The following is a 23,433-nucleotide window of genomic DNA, read 5'->3' on the forward strand; positions in this document are numbered from 1 at the left end:
CTGGTGAAAGGTCCTCTAAGGTTTTTTGAAATATAAACTTTTCTGTTTCTTCCACTCCCCTTTAATTAAGGTTGATACATTCTTATGTACTGGGAAGGTGCTGTGGTGTCTGGATTCTAGACTCCCAAACATAACAACCTGAATGGACTTTGGTTCTTTTATCTCTTCAATGCCCATAGTGGATCTTACTGCTTTTAAAAGTCTATCCGTATCTTCTCCTTCCTCGAGATAGGGACGAATTTTCAGAATGCCAATATAAGATGGAGTGCATTTCATCTTCTTCAGAATCAGATGAAATAAAACTCCTGTGTGGTATCTATCCACCTCAACTTTGGATCTCTTGCACAGGCTGCTTTCTTAGAAGATAGAGAGGAATTAACTTCTGATCTGACCAACACCTGAACGCACTTATAAAATTATGGCGATTCCTCAGCCACTGTTCTATCAATACAACTCTGACACATCCTCTTCTCCCACTCAGGCGGTAAAACAGATTTAAAAAGACCACACTCTTTATTCTACTTTTTTGAAACGACCTTCCTAGGCTTTGCCTGAAAACACATTTAAGTATAAGGGTATCAGAAGAGAAGCAGGACTCAATATGCCCCAGAGCACTCACTCCTCAGAGGTACCAGGGCTGCAGGGATTCCAGACTCCTCAATGTGTTTCTCCTCCTCCATGCTTCCCACCGGACCGCCAAGCCAGAAACTCTGATTAGGAAGCAGTCCTCCTGCTTACAGAGCGCTCTTCTCATAGGCGCTGTGTGATGACGTCACGCGCCCCACGCCGATCTGCTTGTTCCACGTGCTTTCCCCGGCCTATGTCCTTGCCGGAAGCTCCTCCTCCTTCCCCTGTGGGCAGGAAGTCCGTGCCTCTAGCGCATCAGCGATGCCGCCAGGCACATAACGCTCCAGCACCCAAGAAGCTCCCTCTGGAGACTTGCTGTGCCTCTGCCCGACCCCACCAGCGCACCAACCGATGCCGCTTCTTACCTCTGGGGACTGCAGGTATGCCCCAGGCCCTATTCCAGCCTAAAAACTGGGGTCAGCATAGGAGCACCACCAGGGGGAAAAATCTGAAAGAAAACTGCAGGCTTCCCCAGAGACAGGAAACCACACTGAATTGGGAGGAGAGTGTCCGCCCTTTTATTCTGCAGGTTTCCTGTCTATGGGGGCGGATCCTCTCTCTCTCTCTCTCTCTCGGTGCTGTCGTGGGTGAAGGGAAAAAAATATAGTAAATGGTAATACAAATGGAACTAAACAATGTAACAATTCAAAACGATCGTATATTAGCTACATCAAGGTAGCCACCCTTTGACATTATACACTCTTGGAATTCTCTCAGCCAACCTCAAAGTACCGGCCAGGGAGACTCTGTTCCAACTTATTAAAAACTCTCAATTGGGTTTAAAGTGATGGGACAGTGGAGACCAGGTAATCTGACACAGTACTCCCCAGTCTCACCTTTTTTTTTTTGGCAAGTAGCTCCTATGCAATCTGCGTTTTTGAACAGTTAAAGGGGTTATCCCATGACTAATGTAAAAAATGAGAATCAGACATCATATAGGACATGACAACCTTTTTCTAACAAAGCTAGAACCAGCCCTGTACCTCAAATGGATCCAGGAGATATCCAGATTCATTGCTCTGCTAGATTTATATCAAGCTGGCAGATCAAGGGGAGTGTCTTTTCTGCTGCAGCTCAGGGGGCGTGTCTCTGCTCTCCCTATCACAGCTCAGGAGGCAGTAGGATGAAACTGAGCATGTGCGGCCTTTTTAGCGGAGCAGGACAAAGAAATAAGAAAAAAAGACAACAGCAGGTGGTTCTTTACGTAACTTAGTGGCTATGCTAGATATTTAATTACATGCAATTACAAAAGTATTCAGATCCAGGTGCTGGTTTGAAAACTGTAGAATATTTTTCATGAGACAACCCCTTTAAGCACAAAGCAAATAGAGTTTCATATACTGAGGCTGCAGAATGCTTTGACAGCCATGCCGATTTAAGTGCACATTTTACACCATCACACTCCATCTGTCATGCTTCATCACAGGAATCACACATCTGTACACCCTCAACAAAAGGTAAAGCCAGACTTTTCAAACCAATGTGTTCATTGGCCTAAGCAAGTCTCTTCCTTATGAAATATATCCATGAAATTCTATTAAGACGTTCACTTGTCAGGTTAAAATCAATGTATTTCCATGGTAAACACTCAAATTTCTGCAGTGGACTTGATGCATATAGGCTTCGGGTTGTCCAGTAGATCTGCACAAGGATTATGCCAATTGTCATCAATGTGGTTAATCATTGGCATTTCCACAGTAGTATTAATCTTTTAAGGCTACTTAAACAGTTGCGGCAGAGTGATCCAGCAAGCAGTTCAGTCGCCGGAACTGCCTGCCGGATCAGGCAATCTGCATGCAAACGGACAGCATTTGTAGACGGATCCGTCTCACAAATGCATTGCAAGAACAGATCCGTCTGTCATACGGACAAACTGATCCGTTTTAATTTTGATTTCCATATTTTTAAAGGCCTGCACAGACCGGAAGGACAGATCCGGCATTGTGGTATTTTTAATGCCAGGTCCGGCACTAATACATTTCAATGTAAATTAATGCCAGATCCGACATTCCGGCAAGTGTTCAGTTTTTTTGTCTGGAGATAAAACCGTAGCATGCTGGGATATTTTCTCCATCCTAAAATGTAAAAAAGACTGAACTGAAGACATCCTGAAAGGATTGCTCTCCATTCAGAATGCATGGGGATAAAACTGATCAGTTCTTTTCCGGTATAGAGCCCCTAGGACAGAACTCTATGCCGGAAAAGAAAACCGCTAGTGTGAAAGTACCCTTAGGCAGCAATAAACATCTGCCCTAAATTTTTCACTGCAGGCGAATTAATTTGTGAAAAACCCATTGACATTATGTAGATTGTCATCAGATTGGACACGGACACCAAATATGCAATCATCTCTGAACTCCCTGCAGTATGCTGGCAAACAGTCCACACTATGTATGCTAATTATGCATCTAGGAGACCACTGTACTATTTCTCTGAACTCAAGAGTCCAGGGATGCATTACACTGCAGAGGACAGTCTATTTTGCAGTTACAGGTGCAGTAAAATAAAAAAATTAAAATAAAACTGTTCTTTCAAAACTTACTAATAGTGCAGATTCATAACTAGGAGTCCCCTGTAACCTCTAATTCCCCCTATTAGCCAAAGGGTATAATGTTTTTTGGGCCTTTTTCACTGATAGCAGCAGGGTCCCCCGTGACATGTTGCTTAGATTTTGAACACACACGGATTTTAAGCGTTTTTTGTTTTTTACTCACTTTTGGTGCTTTTTTTTTGTTGTTGCATCCTTCAATGCAAAAATGCATTTTCTGCTTGTGGCTTTTGGGCACCAAAAAATACATGTATGGAGAGTACGGTGTGTTTTTCCCCACTTCCCATTCATTTCATTGGAAGATTCAGAGCGGATCTCTCACCAAAATAGGGCGTGCTGTTTGTTTGTTTTTTAAATCAAGTGCTGCTTCCAATTGAAATGAATAGGAAGCAGTTTTGGAGGCTTTTGTTTTGTGCTGATTCTGCACATAAAACATGTCAAAATCAGCACAAAAAAAACTGAGTGTGAACTGAGAGAAAGCAGTTATGTTGTTGCATCATAAGAACACTGACTGGTTGACTGTTTCATGCAACTTTTGTTTGTATTTCCAAAACAGTTGGTCCCATGGACAAAATTAGTACCATGCACCCTAAGACTGTCAACTATTATGGAGGCAGGGAATATTTTGCTTTTTTTTGTTGTTGTTCTGATCACTTTACTTTTTTGTCACTTCTCCAGTTGTAAAGCGACCCTGAATTTGCTGATGTTATATAGACAGAGTAGAATTAGGGCACAATAAAAACTGTACCTCAGAGTCTGACAAAATCTTCTTCTTCATGATGTTGTACTGAGGAATGATGTCATAGCAACTCTGATCCCTGTGTGCAAACAACCATGTTAATAGCTAAATAAACGACCAGGAAAAGCAAAAAGCATCATTGTGAAATTCTAAATCAAGGACAAAAGAACAGCATTGGCGCATTTAGCTTTAGTACAATACCAATAAATGACAATATAACTCCTATGCTTCCGGATAATTTCTATATATTGAACAGAAGCTTTTCAATTGATTTCATTAGGGAATCCTTCATTCCTCCAATAATTTCTGCCTTCCCTGTTTGCTTGGCACTTATTAATATACACATATTCGAGGGAAGGAAGAAGAAGCTTGCATAATTTAACATGCTGTTTTATATGAATGGCTAACAATTATAATGATGAGGGATGTTTATACAGCTTTTCTATGCCTTCTTTGTGTGCCACAAGGCTCAGAGCTTGGGCCCTACTCTTTCCTTTTATAGGCGTTTTACACTTATGGCCTTGGTGAACTCAATCTCAATTCTTCTGGTTATCAAGATCATGTCAATGAATTCTTTCAGTAAATTAACAAATCTAGAACACCTTAAAGGGAACCTGTCATCTCTAATTGACCTATTAAACTCAGCCCTAAGAATTAAAGAGGACCTTTCACCAGAGGAAAGCCTCTAAACTAACTATACAGAGGTGTAGAGCGGCGCCCAGGGATCCCCCTGCACTTACTGTTATCCACTGGGCGCCGCTCCGTTCACCCGGTATAGCCTCCGGTATGTAAGTAGTTAGGCTCCACCCACTTGATCCTGCCGGCGTCTTCTTCTCCTATGCTGTAGCGCTGGCCAATGGCAGCGCTCAGCTCATAGCCCTGGGCGCCGCTCTACACCTCTGTATAGTTAGTTTAGAGGCTTTCCTCTGGTGAAAGGTCCTCTTTAATAAATGCGTTTCCACAGTCATATATATCTTATCCAGACTCCAATCTGCAGCCTTTTTGACCATCTAATCATCTTTTTTAAATTTCCCGCCATATATGCTAATGTACCCAAAAGAGTCATATTTTACCTCTCACAGACAAGGAGTCATATCTTTCCAGAGTCCTCTTCTTCATCTCCGCCTTAGAAATGCCCACAGCCATGTAATCCCACGCAATTGCATTACTCTGCATACTGAAAACAAGGTTGTGCTGGTTTTGGAGCGCAACCACGTCATATACAGTCAGGTCCATAAATATTGGGACATCGACACAATTCTAAGATTTTTGGCTCTATACACCACCACAATGGATTTGAAATGAAACTAACTAGATGTGCTTTAACGACAGACTGTCAGCTTTAATTTGAGGGTATTTACATCCAAATCATGTGAACGGTGTAGGAATTACAACAGTTTGCCTATGTGCCTCCCACTTGTTAAGGGACCAAAAGTAATGGGACAGAATAATACTTTTTTATACTTGGTTGCAAATCCTTTGCAGGCAATTACAGCCTGAAGTCTGGAACGCATAGACATCACCAGACACTGGGTTTCATCCCTGGTGATGCTCTGCCAGGCCTCTACTGCAACTGTCTTCAGTTCCTGCTTGTTCTTGGGGCATTTTCCCTTCAGTTTTGTATTCAGCAAGTGAAATGCATGCTCAATAGGATTCAGGGCTGGTGATTGACTTGGCCATTGCATAACAATCCACTTCTTATCTGAATATGAGCAGATAATATTGCCCGAAACACTTCAGAATTCATCCTGCTGCTTTTGTCAGCAGTCACATCATCAATAAATAAAAGAGAACCAGTTCTATTGGCAACCATACATGCCCACGCCATGACACTACCACCACCATGCTTCACTGATGAGGTGGCATGCTTAAGATCATGAGCAGTTCCTTTCCTTCTCCATACTCTACTCTTCTCTTCCCATCACTCTGGTACAAGTTGATCTTGGTCTCATCTGTCCATAGGATGTTGTTCCAGAACTGTGAAGGCTTTTTTAGATGTCGTTTGGCAAACTCTAATCTGGCCTTCCTGTTTTTGAGGCTCACCAGTGGTTTACATCTTGTGGTGAACCCTCTGTATTCACTCTGGTGAAGTCTTCTCTTGATTGTTAACTTTGACACACATACACCTACCTCCTGGAGAGTGTTCTTGAACTGTTGTGAAGGGTGTTTTCTTCACCAGGGAAAAAATTCTTCGTTCATCCACCACAGTGTTTTCCATGGTCTTCCGGGTCTTTTTGTGTTGCTCTGCTCACCGATGCGTTCCTTCTTTTTAAGAATGTTCCAAACAGTTGTTTTGGCCACGCCTAATGTTTTTGCCATCTCTCCTGGTCTTCCGGGTCTTTTTGTGTTGCTCTGCTCACCGATGCGTTCCTTCTTTTTAAGAATGTTCCAAACTGTTGTTTTGGCCTAATGTTTTTGCTATCTCTTTGATGGGTTTGCTTATTTTTTTCAGCCTAATAAATGGCTTGCTTCACTGATTGTGACAGCTCTTTGGATCTCATCTTGAGAGTTGACAGCAACAGATTCCAAATGCAAATAGCACACTTGAAATGAACTCTGGACCTTTTATCTGCTCATTGTAATTGGGATAATGAGGGAATAACACACACCTGGCCATGGAACAGCTGAGAAGCCAATTGTCCCATTACTTCTGGTCCCTTAACAAGTGGGAGGCACATATGCAAACTGTTGTAATTCATGCACCGTTCACCTGATTTGGATGTAAATACCATCAAATTAAAGCTGACAGTCTGCAGTTAAAGCACATCTTGTTTGTTTCATTTCGAATCCATTGTAGTGGTGTATAGAGCCAAAAATGGTAGAATTGTGTCTATGTCCCAATATTTATGGACCTGACTGTACGTCAAGGCCAACGTAATTGCACAGTCTCAAATTCCTTCCGGACTCCGCTTGCCCAATAGTAGTCAGTGGATCGCTGTGAGGTAGGAACTCTAGCGCTGGATCTACTATGGCTGGGGGACAGGATTGTTCAGAACTTTCTAGGACGTTGTGGCGTGAGGGGGAGGATACATAAAAGAAGCTATTTTATTGGTGGAAGGAAAAGAGAGGCGAGAGCATGCGCGAGATTTAAGAAGAAAGAATGAGATCTACTGAAGATTCTATGAATAAGGGGCGGGGAATAGGCTATGACGTTCTGATGAAATCGAAAGCATTAGGCTAATGAGGATTACGGCGGGAAAGTGTTCTGGGGGCCAAATATTAGGAACGGGGGGTGCTGATAAAATTATGGCCGCATCGCTTTAAAGGAGGTACCATAACTTTTATATGTATAAACATGGTGACAGGTTCCCTTTACACCAGATGATACAGCAGCAGATTGTCAGGAAAGAAGCACTCCTTCCCGACAATCGCCTGCTCGCTGGTGGAGGAGACCACTGCTATTACATGCAGTGATCTCCTTCACAGCATGGGGAAGAGCGACCACTAATGCCATCGCTCGTTCTCATACAGAATCATCGTTTGCCGGCACCAGATGCTGTTTACACAGCACGATCTGCTGCAGGCAAAAAATTTTTCATTGACCGCACAAATTATCTATTACCCGATGAATGAGCGTTTTGCGCGTTCATCGAGTAGTCGGCGGTACATTCACACCGTCAGATAATCACTAATGAGTGTTTTTATGAACACTCATTTTAGCGATTTTCTACGGGATTATAGGCCCATGTAAAGGGCCCCCTACTACAATGCCCTAATTTTCAGGCCAATTATTGCGAACACGCTTTCAAAGGAGAACTGGCCTATAGAATTGCGCTACAGATCAGCCGACAAACAAGTAGACGCTTGTTTGTCGGCTGATTACATCTTTAATCAAGAATAAAAGATGGCCAATTATTAGCATCAATACAACTAAATGGGGGAGAATGGTTGTGGTAGCAATTATTCCTCCCCCATATATGTTATATAGTCCAGTGTGACAGGCTAGTGCAAACTAGCGCCGATCGACATGTTTATCGCCGATCAGCGCTTGTCCTGCCTAAAGATCAGACGATGCCGTTAGAATCACCTCTTTCTCATCTTCTCACTTCCTCATATACATTCTTTTTTTTATCATATGGGTAGAAAAGTGAATTGATGGCACATACATTTATAATGCACCAATGACTTACTAAAAAGTACCCTCTACTCTCTAATGTATCCAAAACTCTACAACATCTATCATGTCTTCTCCCTCATGTCAAAACCTACTTACCAAGTCTGCTTCTGCATACAATAGTTCTCCAATTCACAAATACATGCAACAGGTCTGCAAATAATAACCTCGTCTTTTCCAGTTTCATAACCTCTGCATATTTATATTGACAACATCATCAGACTCACTTACTTGATAAAGTACAGTAGAATATCCGTGACAAACTTTGCTGACTTAACAATGGGGCTTCCTGGCTCGTTAAATGTGCGAGTGTTATGCTCTATGTATCGCACTTCCCACATAAGAGAAGAGACACGCCTGGAAATAAAGAACAAAAAGGGCTTTTCTGATTTAGGGTTCGGCTACATAGCAACATATTTCTCGCAACTTCATGATGCAGAAAACCTGCTGTCACACAACTATTCACAACTGTGATTTGGCTGTTAAAACACATCCAAGTCGCAAGAGAGTCGTGTTAGACTTCCAATAAAATCAATGGATGAAAATTCACATGCAACTTGTGACACAAAATCCTACATGTCTGCATCTTTTTTGACTATCACGTTGCGGTATGTCATGCGCCACACCATTGACAAAAATAACATGATATGTCGCCGTACCTTCAAAGTTTCATTTGTCAAAACATCATGTTAATATATCTGAGTGTGTAGAAAATTCACCTGTAGAATCGGTTTTCTAGCCGCTGTTTAATTGTACTGAGATCAGTTGGATAGGCCACAACTGTGCTGTACATTGGGTATGCTTGAAGGTCTACAGGAGCCACAAAGGCAGCAGCGATATCTAAATAATATAAGCAATTAATAATAATAATAATAATAATATCGCATTAGAAAATCATACTATTCGTTTAGCAACACTACTTCTGATACGATCACTTTATTAATACCTAGAGTCATCAGCTGGTTAATTCCACGAAGGATTCTTTCACATTCTTCATCTCTGCTTCTACTTCCCCACTCTCCATCAAGGGGCCTATATAGCAATGATCGGACCTCAGTTTCTACCAACGGTACACTAGTACCCAGCTCGTCAGGAAACACTGCTAATAGTCATAAAACCAGGAAAAAAAAACACATTGACTCAATTACTTCATGTATGACACTAAAATCAAAATTAACAACTGATGCTAGTTAAAAAAAACCAATGATTAAAGGGGTGCCCTGGGCTTTTTATAAAAAAACTAGAGAGAGTGAGTGTGAGTGCAGCGGGGACAGCAGTATCAGCGGATTGAAGGATGGGTAAGTATTCCCCACAGGCTAAAAGAAAGGTCATTTTATAAAAGAGCCAAGAGAACCACTTCAAGTAAATGCAACCATTATTTATTTCTTGGAATTTATATGTATTTTTATTCTCCGTTGGGAATTTTATTGCTGGGCATGTTGACTGGTTACATTGAGAATTTACAAAAAAAACTTAATTGAAACATTTGAAGCTACAAACCGTTATTTGGTATAATTTCCATGTCCCAAGGGCTCATCTTCTCCGTGTCCCCATTGTCCCAACTATAAGAAAAAGCAGGAAACAAGGATTTCCCAAAAAGAGGTCAGTAACGTTATGTGTTCTGGGTAAAAAAACTTGTGCATCAACTCAGCAATATAATCGTATTCTGCTTTAAAAGTCACCACATTAATGATCAAGATTATATTTCCTTATTTTCAACTATAGATGGAGTTAAGGGATGTTCACGCTGTGGGTTTTTCCACTGGAATCCAAAGCAGTAATACAACGTTGATTTCTGCCATGGTTTTGCTTTCTGCAGATCAACCAGAGGTCTGGCTAACCCGGTGTGGACAACTAGTGCAGTTTCCGTGCCTGTATGAATGGCAGCGCAGATTTCCACTGAAACAATGGAAGGCAGATTCCACACGCAGAAAAGACACATTAAGGGTCCATTCACACATCCGCAAAACGGGACCGGTTCAGTTCCGCAACGCTGCGGAACGGATCCGGACCCATTCACTTTCAATGGGGCCGCAAAAGATGCGGACAGCACACAGTGTGCGGTCCACATCCGCACTTCTGTTTCGCAAAAAAATAGAACATGTCCTATTCTTGTCCGCAGACACTGACAAGAAAAGGCATTTCTATTTAAAGTGCCGGCCATGTGCAGTCCACAAAATGCAGAACGCACATGGCCAGTGTCTGTTATACGGATTCGCAATTTGTGGACTGCAATAAACTTGCGGACATGTGAATGGAGCCAAAATCTGTTACATGAACAAGGGTTTTGCATGGATATTTAAACAAAAACAGGCCAGAAAATTATGAAAATAAAATAAAAATATCTGCATAGTTACCCTGCCATTCAGCCTATGATATGCTAGCAATGTCAGATAGGTGCAGGTCCCAGCTCCCATATCCAGAACAGGCAGGGCCCCCCAAAGTGAAGAGCACACTGCGCATGCTCTCCATTCACTTCTATTGGAGTTCCTATTTTCAGAAGTCCAATACATGTGAATGGAATGCGCAAAACGGATACATGGCCACCTCTCCATTCACCTCTATGGGACTGGCAGAGATAACAGAGCCAGCCCTCTGCCATTTTCGGAACTCCCATAGCGGTGAATGGCAGGTGGCAGCGCTTGCACATTACGCTTTCCTTCACTTTGGGGGTCCTGTTCTGGAGTTTTGAATGGGGCACAGGGGTGGGACTTGCACCTATCTGACATTGGCGATATATCCTTGCCATACCCCTTTAACCACCTCAGCCCCCAGTGCTTAAACACCCTGAAAGACCAGGCCACTTTTTACACTTCTGACCTACACTACTTTCACCGTTTATTGCTCGGTCATGCAACTTACCACCCAAATGAATTTTACCTCCTTTTCTTCTCACTAATAGAGCTTTCATTTGGTGGTATTTCATTGCTGCTGACATTTTAACTTTTTTTCTTATTAATCGAAATTTAACGATTTTTTTGCAAAAAAATGACATTTTTCACTTTCAGTTGTAAAATTTTGCAAAAAAAACGAGATCCATATATAAATTTTGCTCTAAATTTATTGTTCTACATGTCTTTGATAAAAAAAAAATGTTTGGGTAAAAAAAAAAAAATGGTTTGGGTAAAAGTTATAGCATTTACAAACTATGGTACAAAAATGTGAATTTCCGCTTTTTGAAGCAGCTCTGACTTTCTGAGCACCTGTCATGTTTCCTGAGGTTCTACAATGCCCAGACAGTACAAACACCCCACAAATGACCCCATTTCGGAAAGTAGACACCCTAAGGTATTCGCTGATGGGCATAGTGAGTTCATAGAACTTTTTATTTTTTGTCACAAGTTAGCGGAAAATGATGATTTTTTTTTTGCTGGGTGAGATAAATATCTTGGTCAAATGCCAACTTTGTTTAAAAAAAATGGGAAAAGTTGTCTTTTGCCAAGATATTTCTCTCACCCAGCATGGGTATATGTAAAATGACACCCCAAAACACATTCCTCAACTTCTCCTGAATACAGAGATACCAGATGTGTGACACTTTTTTGCAGCCTAGGTGGGCAAAGGGGCCCATATTCCAAAGAGCACCTTTCGGATTTCACTGGTCATTTTTTACAGAATTTGATTTCAAACTCCTTACCACACATTTGGGCCCCTAGAATGCCAGGGCAGTATAACTACCCCACAAGTGACCCCATTTTGGAAAGAAGACACCCCAAGGTATTCGCTGATGGGCATAGTGAGTTCATGGAAGTTTTTATTTTTTGTCACAAGTTAGTGGAATATGAGACTTTGTAAGAAAAAAATAAATAAAAAAAAAATCATCATTTTCCACTAACTTGTGACAAAAAATAAAAAATTCTAGGAACTCGCCATGCCCCTTACGGAATACCTTGGGGTGTCTTCTTTCCAAAATGGGGTCACTTGTGGGGTATTTATACTGCCCTGGCATTTTCCAGGGGCCCTAATGTGTGGTAAGTAGGTAAATGACCTGTGAAATCCGAAAGGTGCTCTTTGGAATGTGGGCCCCTTTGCCCACCTAGGCTGCAAAAAAGTGTCACACATGTGGTATCTCCGTACTCGGGAGAAGTTGGGGAATGTGTTTTGGGGTGTCATTTTACATATACCCATGCTGGGCGAGATAAATATCTTGGTCAAATGCCAACTTTGTATAAAAAAATGGGAACAGTTGTCTTTTGCCAAGATATTTCTCTCACCCAGCATGGGTATATGTAAAATGACACCCCAAAACACATTCCCCAACTTCTCCTGAGTACGGCGATACCAGATGTATGACACTTTTTTGCAGCCTAAATGCGCAAAGGGGCCCACATTCCTTTTATGAGGGCATTTTTAGACATTTGGATCCCAGACTTCTTCTCACGCTTTAGGGCCCCTAGAATGCCAGGGCAGTATAAATACCCCACGTGACCCCATTTTGGAAAGAAGACACCCCAAGGTATTCAATGAGGGGCATGGCGAGTTCATAGAAATTTTTTTTTTTTTTGGCACAAGTTAGCGGAAATTGATTTTATTTATTTTTTTCTCACAAAGTCTCCCGTTCCGCTAACTTGGGACAAAAATTTAAATCTTTCATGGACTCAATATGCCCCTCACGGAATACCTGGGGGTGTCCTCTTTCCGAAATGGGGTCACATGTGGGGTATTTATACTGCCCTGGCATTCTAGGGGCCCTAAAGCGTGAGAAGAAGTCTGGAATATAAATGTCTAAAAAATTTTACGCATTTGGATTCCGTGAGGGGTATGGTGAGTTCATGTGAGATTTAATTTTTTGACACAAGTTAGTGGAATATGAGACTTTGTAAGAAAAAAAAAATAATTTCCGCTAACTTGGGCCAAAAAAATGTCTGAATGGAGCCTTACAGAGGGGTGATCAATGACAGGGGGGTGATCAGGGAGTCTATATGGGGTGATCACCACAGTCATTGATCACGCCCCTGTAAGGCTCCATTCAGACGTCCGTGTGCGTTTTGCGGATCCGATCCATCTATCAGTGGATCCGTAAAAATCATGTGGACATCTGAATGGAGCTTTACAGGGGGTTGATCAATGAAAGGGGGGTAATCAATGACAGGGGGGTGATCAGGGAGTCTATATGGGGTGATCACCACAGTCATTGATCATGCCCCTGTAAGGCTCCATTCAGACGTCCGTGTGCGTTTTGCGGATCCGATCCATCTATCAGTGGATCCGTAAAAATCATGCGGACGTCTGAATGGAGCTTTACAGGGGGTTGATCAATGACAGGGGGGTGATCAGGGAGTCTATATGGGGTGATCACCACAGTCATTGATCATGCCCCTGTAAGGCTCCATTCAGACGTCCGTGTGCGTTTTGCGGATCCGATCCATCTATCAGTGGATCCGTAAAAATCATGCGGACGTCTGAATGGAGCTTTACAGGGGGTTGATCAATGACAGGGGGGTAATCAATGACAGGGGGGTGATCAGGGAGTCTATATGGGGTGATCACCACAGTCATTGATCACTCCCCTGTAAGGTTCCATTCAGACGTCCGTATGCGTTTTGCGGATCTGATCCATCTATCAGTGGATCCGTAAAAATCATGCGGACATCTGAATGGAGCTTTACAGGGGGGTGATCAATGACAGGGGGGTAATCAATGACATGGGGGGTAATCAGGGAGTCTATATGGGGTGATCACCACAGTCATTGATCATGCCCCTGTAAGGCTCCATTCAGACGTCCGTGTGCGTTTTGCGGATCCGATCCATCTATCAGTGGATCCGTAAAAATCATGCGGACGTCTGAATGGAGCTTTACAGGGGGGTGATCAATGACAGGGGGGTAATCAATGACAGGGGGGTGATCAGGGAGTCTATATGGGGTAATCACCACAGTCATTGATCATGCCCCTGTAAGGCTCCATTCAGACGTCCGTGTGCGTTTTGCGGATCCGATCCATCTATCACTGGATCTGTAAAAATCATGCGGACGTCTGAATGGAGCTTTACAGGGGTGTGATCAATGACAGGGGGGTGATCAGGGAGTCTATATGGGGTGATCAGGGGTGATCAAGGGTGAATAAGGGGTTAATAAGTGACGGGGGGGGGGGGGGGGGGGGGGGGGTGTAGTGTAGTGTGGTGCTTGGTGCAACATATTACTGAGCTACCTGTGTCCTCTGGTGGTCGATCCAAACAAAGGGGACCACCAGAGGACCAGGTAGCAGGTATATTAGACGCTGTTATCATAACAGCGTCTAATATACCTGTTAGGGGTTAAAAAAAATCACATCTCCAGCCTGCCAGCGAACGATCGCCGCTGGCAGGCTGGAGATCCACTTTCTTACCTTCCGTTCCTGTGAGCGCGCGCGCGCCTGTGTGCGCGCGTTCACAGGAAATCTCGGCCATCGCGAGAGGACGCGCCGGCGCGTCCACTCGGAATGAATCAAACCACCTCCAGGACGCGTCTGTGCGTACAGCGGTCCGGAGGTGGTTAAAGATACTGCTTGTGATGCAATCAAATGAAACCTAATATTTCAATTTTGACAAGAAGTTCATGTAAAGGTGTTAAATAAATCGTATCATCAAAAGGTCTGAAACTTTCCAATTACACACCAATTCATTATAATAGTTTAAAACATTAAAATAATTAAAATGACTACAATAGTAATAGAGTATTTTTTATAGTATTTTTCACTTTATAAGATGCAATGGACTATAAGACGCACCACAGGTTTAGACAACAGAAAAGTAGAAGAAAAATTGGAGGTTTGTACTTGACGTAAAATCCCTTTCTCGTTCAATTCATTGGGGTACACAACACCATGGGTATACACCCAGCTACCACTAGGAGGCGACACTAGATAACAAAAAGGTTGGCTCTGCCCAGGTGGGCTATACCCTCTCCACAGACACTAGGCTAATCGGTTTGTGCCAATAGCAGTAGGAGAGAGAAACAAAAGCAAAGAACCAACATGTCCTGGACTGGGGAAGGAAAGAAGAACAGCAGCCCGGTGACAGAAACAGAAGTGAAAACAAAGGGTGGGATCTGTGTCCCCCAATGAATTGAATGAGAAAGGGATTTTACGGTAAGTACAAAATTCAATTTTCTAGTTAATGTAATTGGCAGGACACAGCACCATGGGACGTCACAAAGCAGTCCCCGAGGGTGGGAAGGAAATCTCATGCAAAAAGTTGCACAGGTGCAGGAGAAGTATGTGACCCAACAGAACCAGGAGAGGCCATAGCATGAAATGGTAGATAGAAAACGAAGGAAGTGAGCCAAGAGACTCCAGAACCAGGAAGAGTCCAAAGAAAAAAAAAATTGTGGGAGCCCGCCAGGATCCCAAGAACAAGTGCCTGGGGAAAAAAGGCCATATGCAAGAAAGGAACAAAGGGAAACACCCAGCTCCACCCAAGGTGGGAAAAATAAAGAAGCTAGAGTATAGGGAGCAGGGCTAGATGTCCTGCGCAAGAACCGAGAGTTGAACAAGTGTCCACTAGAGAGCCAGAGGAAGGATCTAGAAGAAGAACCAGGGCTCCCACTGAAGAAAAAGGAGAGCAGCACAACCGGAAGGCGTCTGTTGATAATGACCTAGCGCTCTGCTTATAGAAGGATGCTCCAGGAGGAGGATCTATAAGAGGACAGACCCAACAGGAAAAAAATAATAATAAATTAATTAATTAAATAAAATAAAAAAATAAAAAGACCATGAGGAAACCTGGCAGGAGAGAAAATGCCTGGGAAAATGAGAAGAGCAGTCCTGAACCAAGGGGAAAAAAAAACTTCCTGGAAACAAGCTAAAAGGAAGACCCTGTGGACCACCCCTAGGCAAAAGGAAGGCGATTCCATAAGGCCTGAAACCCGACCAGTAAGAGGACCTGGCAAGGAAAAAAAAAAAGAAAAACTCTAAATTGTCTCAGACAAAAAACATGGCGTGTCCGTGGCAAACACCATGTGAAGGCCAGGGTAGAGAGGAAACAGGGAAGCACTGGAGGCTGATCAATTGAGGGAAAGACTAGCAAAGACTCACCATGGGAAGGGAGCAAGTCTCCTTCCACTACAAGGCAGGTGGGAAAAGAGAAACACCCTATGAGAAGGTGGAAACCCCATCCTGCCAGAGAAAGCAGCCAACCTCTGGGGGAGAAGGAAACGTAAAGACATGGTTCTCACACAAAAAAGGCGAAAATCAAGCTTCAGAAAAACTGGAACAAATTATAACTGTGAAATGTAAGACCAGAGAAATCCCTGACGAAATGAAGTCCCAAGAAAAAAGAAACCAGTCACAGGCCCTGGTAATACAAGTGGAGACACACTTATCTGACAAATATTTGAGTAGAAGAGAAAGGACTCCAAACAGCGGCTACTTTCACACTAGCGTTCGGGGTTCCGCTTGTGAGCTCCATTTGAAGGCTCTCACAAGCGGCCCCGAACTGATCCGTCCAGTCCTAATGCATTCTGAGTGGATGCGGATCCGCTCAGAATGCATCAGTCTGGCACCGTTTGTCCTCCGCTCCGCTCAGCAGGCGGACACCTGAACGCAGCTTGCAGCGTTCGGGTGTCCGCCTGGCCGTGCGGAGGCAAACGGATCCGTCCAGACTTACAATGTAAGTCAATGGGGACGGATCCGTTTGAAGTTGACCCTATATGGCTCAATTTTCAAACGGTTCATGCTAATGCAAACGGATCCGTTCTGAACGGATCTAAGCGTTTGCATTATAGGTGCGGATCCGTTTGTGCAGATACCAGACGGATCCGCACCTAACGCAGGTGTGAAAGTAGCCCAAGGAGGAACAGTTCTCAAGTCGAGGGAAAGCTCCATCCCAGGAGTGGGCAATATGAATGTAAATTGCAAACCGGAGCAACAAACTATTGGACTCTGCCCCCTGATATGGACTGAGGCAGTAAGCGAAGGGGGAGTCTATGCTGCTGCATGAGGGCAGGGAGGAGCGTCATAATATCATCATAGCTGAGAATGGGCGCAGGCTACGGTGGAGGTTAGGGGCCCACGTAGGGAGAAAGTGACCCCTGAACAGTTTAGTGCAGGGGTAGGCAACCTCCGGCACTCCAGGTGTTGTGAAACTACAACTCCCAGCATGCATACTTGCTCTGCTCTTCTCAGAACTCATAGAAATGAATGGAGCATCCTGGGAATTGTAGTTTCACAACAGCTGGAGTGCCGGAGGTTGCTGATCCCTGGTTTAGGGTAACCCAACTAAGCCCAGGATCCAGTCACCGCATGCAGGCCAGCCAGGCCGATAGCACAGCAATCCCCAGCCACCGCAAGAGCAGATGCAACCCAGGGGGAGGGATGGAGGGCAAGGGGACCTGCCACAACATGAACCACCGAACAGGGGCCCAAGATAATACGTCCCACCAATGACGCTACATGCGGGTGGAGAGGCACTGTGAAGATGGGGAAAGCACCCTCTGGGAAGAAGGACATCTCTTCCTCCCACCAGAAATTCCATGCAGAGACCTCTAGAAGGCCATGAGGGAGGCAACACCCCTAGGAAAAAAAAAAAACAGAAAGCCAGAAAAAATGGCGGGAAAGAGTTTGGCTAGAGTGGATAGTGTAGCCGAAAATGAGGCGCCTCCGGCGGACTGATGCTGCAGGGTGCTGGGAAGCGGAAAAAAAGCTCCAAAAGGCTACAAAAAAAGGGTAGGCACGGAAAGGGGGTCAAAGCAACCCCTATTGGTGAAAAAAATGAACCAATAGAACCTCTGGATGGCAGGGAAAAATAAATTAAATCGGAAAACAGATTTGGCCTGGTTACAGCCGGATTCGGGGACTAAAGTAGATGCTGCAGCTGAAAATGAATCACCCTAAGCAGGCGGACACAGCGGGACCTGGGGAGGTGAGGAAGGAATTCCATTATGGGGGAGGGAAGGGGGGGGGGTCATAGTGACCCCCATATATAGAAAAACGGAGCCACACAGAGATCCTGGATACCAGGAAAAAGGCAGGAAATGGTGCGGGCCTAGTCCAGGCACAAGCCAGGGACTAGAGTAATTAGGAGGCCGAGGAAGGGAAGGACGGCCAGGGGGGAGGGCACCCCGATGGAGTATGGATGGTTAGGAGGGAAGGATTCCCTAACTAGGGTAGGGAACATACTCACCATTTGGCGTCTTCGGGCGCTGCAGGGTCACCCCTTCTGTAAACTCGCACTAGAGTGGGATTACCGTTACGAATGCAGTAATGGGGGACTGGGTGACTGGTGAGGTACGCGCCCGCAGGAGGTGCAACTAAAGTGGACTTCCACGATGAGTACCCCCTGCTGAAGAAAAGAAAAGGAAAAGAAAAGGAAAAGAAAGGAAAAGAAAAGGAAAAGAAAGGAAAAGAAAAGGAAAAGAAAGGAAAAGAAAGGAGGGAAAGAAAGGAAAGGAGGGAAAGAAAGGAAAGGAGGGAAAGAAAAGAAAGAAAAGGAAAGAAAAGGAAAGAAAGGAAAGGAGGGAAAGAAAAGAAAGGAAAGAAAAGGAAAGAAAAGAAAGAAAAGAATGAAAAGGAAAGAAAAGAATGAAAAGGAAAGAAAAGAATGAAAAGGAAAGAAAGGAAAGAAAAGAAAGAAAAGGAAAGAAAGGAAAGGAAAGAAAAGGAAAGAAAGGAAAGAGCAAGACCTGCAGGAGAAGAGCAGGTAGTGTCTTCCTCCTACGGACACTAGACTAAAACCAATTAGCCTAGTGTCTGAGGAGAGGGTATAGCCCACCTGGGCGGAGCCAACCTTTTTCATATCTAGTGTCGCCTCCTAGTGGTAGCTGAGCGTATACCCATGGTGCTGTGTACCCCAATGACATTACAAGAAATATTTTCTAGGTGCTCTTTGAAGGGATTGTGGTTTGCTGGTGTTTAACTAAAATGGACGGGTCAAGGTCAAAGTTATTAAATAAAAAGTAAAAATATAATAATAATAAAAGTTTAAATCACCCCCCTTTTTCCAATTTTGCATATAAAAAGATATAAACAATAAAAAAAAAATATCAGGTATTGCCATGTCCAAAAATGTCTGATAAAAATATTTTTAAAAATTTCTGTTCCCATGGAGGGAACAAAAAAAAATCTGAAAACCACACAATTCGCCATTTTTTGTCAGTTTTTCACCCCTAAAAATCTGAACAGTGATCAAAAAGCCGTATGTAGCACAAAAATGGTACCAATAAAAACTACAGTTCGTCCTGCAAAAAACAAGCCCTCATATAGCTCTGTGGACAGAAATATAAAAAAGTCATGGCTGTCAAAAAATGGCAATGCAAAGAAGTTAGATTTATTTTTCAAAGGATTTATTTTTCAAAACTATTCAAGTTTGGCATCGCTGGATTCGAATTGAGCCGCAAAATAAGGACGTTTTTAAGCAGAGTTAACACTGATGTCAAAACCCCAAAAACCTTGGTGGAACGGTATTTTTCACCCCACAAATAATTTTTAGGTCAATATTAAAAGACAGACAACCCCTTTAAAGGGGTAAATACACAATCAGTAAATGCATACCAGACATTGTAGCACTGGAAAAGGCTATCCGGATAATCTGGCTGTAGTGGTTCCTGGCTCTCAATAGTTCCAAACCACCAGGCATCATCAATTACAGAGCGAAACCTGTCTCCTACAAGATATAATTACATGCCATTATACCAAAGTAGAACAGGATAGAGGATACATCCTTTGGAAACTGTTTTATTGATTGTTCAAATTAAACATTGTTTTACACTCAAAATGGTTATTTTTGGAATATACCTGGACCTATAATGGATAGAACAGCTTTTTCTTTGTATTTCTTCTATGTTGCTCTGCACTTCCTCTTCCCCCTCTCACCAGCATAGTTTACAGTGGGATGCGAAGGTTTGGGCAACCTTGTTAATGGTCATGATTTTCCTGTATAAATCGTTGGTGGTTACGATAAAAAATGTCACACACAGTGATATTTGAGAAGTGAAAAGGAGATTTTTTGTGAAACTCACCTGTAAATTCTTTTTCTCGTCTTTTCCATTGGTCGACACAGACCATGGGTATAGCCTAGGTCAGTGATGGCTAACCTTGGCACTCCAGCTGTGGTAAAACTCCCAAGATGCCCCCCTTGCTTGGCTGCTCTCAGAACTCTATAGAAATAAATGGAGCATGCTGGGAGTCGTAGTTTCACCACAGCTGGAGTGCAAAGGTTAGCCATCACTGGCCTAGGTTATTACTAGGAGGAGACACTATGCAAATAAAAAAAGAGAGCTCCTCCTCCCCGGGCTATACCCCCATGCTCCACCGGGAGGACCCCAGTGCGTACAAAAGCAGTAGGAGACCAAAGCAATAGAGACCAGAACAAAGGAATACCGACATCGGACCGAAAACCTTCAGGTCCCAAAGAACTAAACCAACCCTTCCTACAACAGGCAAGAATGGGAGGGAGCTATGTCCCCAAATAGAAAAGACGAGAAAAAGATTTTACAGGCGAGTTTCACAAAAAAAAAAAATCGCCTTTTCTCTTACATTCCATTGGGGGACACAGACCATGGGACGTCCCAGAGCACTACATGGGGTGGGAAAAACCAGCACCTTCAGGGGGAAACGCCCAGCGGTCAAACAGGAACCACCGCCTGCAATACCTTGCGCCCAAGGACAGCATCAGCTGATGCCAAAGAGTGCAATTGGTAAAACTTTGTAAAGGTATGCAAGGAGGACCAGGTGGCCGCCTTACAAAGTTTAGATGCCGAGGCGCGATTACGCCTAGCCCAGGCATTGTCCGACTGGACCCTTACCAGGAGAGGAGTCCAGTGAGAAAGGGAGGGGAAAATTGCTCTGAGCTCCAGCACGATGATAGGAAGGCGGGCCTCCGCCGCCGACCAAACCCCCTGCACCGTCCGGGTCTGGAGAACACCACCCCAACCCAGGAGGCTGGCGTCGGTGGTGACGATTGTCCAGGAGATCGGAAGAAAGGACCTTCCCTGAAATCAGGTGTCGGGGGGACAGCCACCACTGGAGTTCCACCCGAACCCGAGGAGGCAGACGGACTCGAGAGTCCAGAGCGCGCAACGTGCTGTCCCAAAAGGACAGAATCGCCCGCTGTAGAGGCAGAGTGTGAAACTGGGCAAAGGGGCCACCATCAGCCCCAGAACCCTCATGCACTCCCGGATGGAGAGTAGTCGGGAGCGCAGTAGGAGAGATACAGACTCCTGAATTTGAGAGGACTTGGAACCCGGAAGGAATATCCGAGCTGCTGTGGTGTCCAGAACCATCCCTAGGAAGGTCAACCTCTGTGAGGGGAGAAGAGATGACTTCTGGACATTGATCAGCCAGCCGAACTGCTCCAGAGTCTGAACAGTAATCCCTGGTGCTGTCCCTGGCCTGGGTAAGGGAGGAAGCCTTTATCAGTATGTCGTCCAGGTAGGGCAACAGAGATATGCCCCTGGTACGGAGGAGCGCCAAAATCTTCGTGAATACCCGAGGGGCCGTAGCCAGCCCAAAGGGCAGGGCGACAAACTGGTAATGCTGCCCGCCGTCAGCGAAGCACAGAAACCTGTGTGAGATCCTGCTATAGGGACATGCAAATAGGAGTCTTGTATGTCCACCGACGCAAGGAATTCCCCTGGAAGAAGAGAAGCAATAACGGATCGGAGGGATTCAATCCGGAACCTCCGGACCCACAGAGACCTGTTTAACAGCTTCAGGTCTAGAACAGGATGCACCGATCCCTCCTTCTTTGGCACCACGAATAGGTTGGAGTAGAAACCTGCGCCTTGCTCCTCTCCAAGGGGACTGGAACAATCACTCCCCTGTCCAAAAGGAAAGAGACCGCCTGCAAAAGAGCCGAGACCCGGACCAGAGAAGAGAAGGCGCGGAACCAGAGAAGAGAAGAAACGCTCAGGAGGCCTGGAAGCGAATTCTATTTTGTAACCAGATGTTAAAATTTCAAGGGCCCAGGCGTCCTGGATATGAGCTCTCCAAACCTGTTGAAAGGAGAGCAAATCGGCCCCCCCACCGTAAGAGGTGGAGGCGCCCCTTCAGGCGGAGGACTGCTTGGGAGCCGCAGGGCGAGTGTGATTGTGGCCGCGGGCGCCAGGAAGGCTGGGGCTCAAAGGCAGGCTTCTTACGGGAGTCCTGAGAGCCACCCGGGAAGGGGGCCGCCGCAGATCTGGAAGAGGAGAAGCAACGAAAGGACTGGTTCCTAAAACCGGAGGACCGACCTCCAAAAAGGTGCGCTTGGATCTAGATTGGGGAAGGTTGGTACTCTTGCCCCCCGTCGCGTCCGAGATGATCTCGTCCAGCTTCGCACCGAAAAGCCTGGAACCCGAAAAGGGGAGGTTAGTGAGGGAACGCTTAGAGGAAGCGTTAACGTCCCAAACCTTCAACCAGACTTCTCTACGCTGTGTGACCGAAAGGGCCGAAATATGCGCAAAGAGAATGCTAACATCAAAGGAAGCTTCGCAGAGAAACTTCGTCGCCTGAGACATCTGGAGGACAAAGTTTAAGGTGTCCGCAGAGGCATCCTGCTCCGCTAGGTCCTGATGGTTGCGCTGCAACCATAAGGAAAGCGCTCGAAATACCCAGGCCGAGGCGAAAGCGGGCCGCAGGCCAGTGCCTGCCAGAGTGAAGATGGCTTTGGACAGAGAATCCAAACGCCTGTCAAATGCATCCCGTAGAGACGACCCGTCCAAGACAGGAATGGCCGTATTCTTAGCCAATCTGGCCACCGGCGGGTCGACCTTAGAAGGAGAAGACCACTGCTGCACATTTTCTGCAGGAAATGGATAAAGAGTATCCATACGTTTCGTGGCAGAAAACCGGTGATATGGGGGCGGTCCCAGGCCTTAGAGAGGACCTTGTCAAGGGGAATACAACCTTTTGAGGTTTCCTAGAGTGGAAGAGAGGGAATTCCTGGCTACCAGCGGAAGGAGATTCCCCATGGATATCAAAAGTATCCCGGATCGCCGCCACCAAGTCTGCCACCATAGTGGACAGCTTGGGCGAGGGCTCCAGCTCTATGTCCTCGTCAGAATTGGACCTTTCCCCTTCCGATCTATGGTCCCTGCGAGGAGGGAAGTGTCTGAATGGCCCTCAAGGTGAGGAGGGGAAGCAGAATCATCCGAGGAAGGATGCTGCTGTGTACGCTGCCTCTTAGTGGCCGAGCGCCCTCTGTGGGAACCACTGGGAAGCGGATTGGTGTTAGCCGCAGGATCCGTAGACGCCATGCGTTCCATGAAGGCCATGGCGGCCCGAGAGACTTGGGCAAAATCGGCGGCCGCCCTAGAAATGGCAGAGGCCCAAGCGGTTCCGCGGGCTCCGACAGGGCGGATGGAGGACTGGCTGAGCGAGAGGGGGAGGAGGGGGGGGGGGGGACAGAATGATCCTGTCCAGAGGCAAGGCAAGAATCACAGTATCCTGTGACTGAAAGTGGCAAGCAGCAAACCTTACATAGCCCAAGTGGGGCCTGAGGGGCCGACTTGG

General features: G+C 45.1%; 1 protein-coding gene across 2 annotated transcripts in view; it reads right to left on the reverse strand.

The window, feature by feature from the left end:
• Positions 1–23,433, reverse strand: part of LOC120998137 (pleckstrin homology domain interacting protein) — a 186,244-nt gene that overhangs the window by 27,523 nt on the left and 135,288 nt on the right. Inside the window, exons 28-33 of one of the 2 annotated variants that reach the window (XM_040428675.1) lie at positions 19,495–19,606; positions 9,529–9,590; positions 8,975–9,127; positions 8,748–8,868; positions 8,260–8,385; positions 3,923–3,993 (exon numbers count right to left, since the gene is read on the reverse strand). In XM_040428675.1, coding sequence (XP_040284609.1) covers positions 3,923–3,993; positions 8,260–8,385; positions 8,748–8,868; positions 8,975–9,127; positions 9,529–9,590; positions 19,495–19,606 — 645 coding nt within the window. Of the gene's footprint in view, positions 1–3,922; positions 3,994–8,259; positions 8,386–8,747; positions 8,869–8,974; positions 9,131–9,528; positions 9,591–19,494; positions 19,607–23,433 lie in introns of both variants that reach the window. The other variant, XM_040428677.1, reaches the window with a different exon arrangement.

Source organism: Bufo bufo, chromosome 4 (assembly GCF_905171765.1).
Source record: "Bufo bufo chromosome 4, aBufBuf1.1, whole genome shotgun sequence".
Lineage (NCBI taxonomy): Eukaryota > Metazoa > Chordata > Amphibia > Anura > Bufonidae > Bufo > Bufo bufo.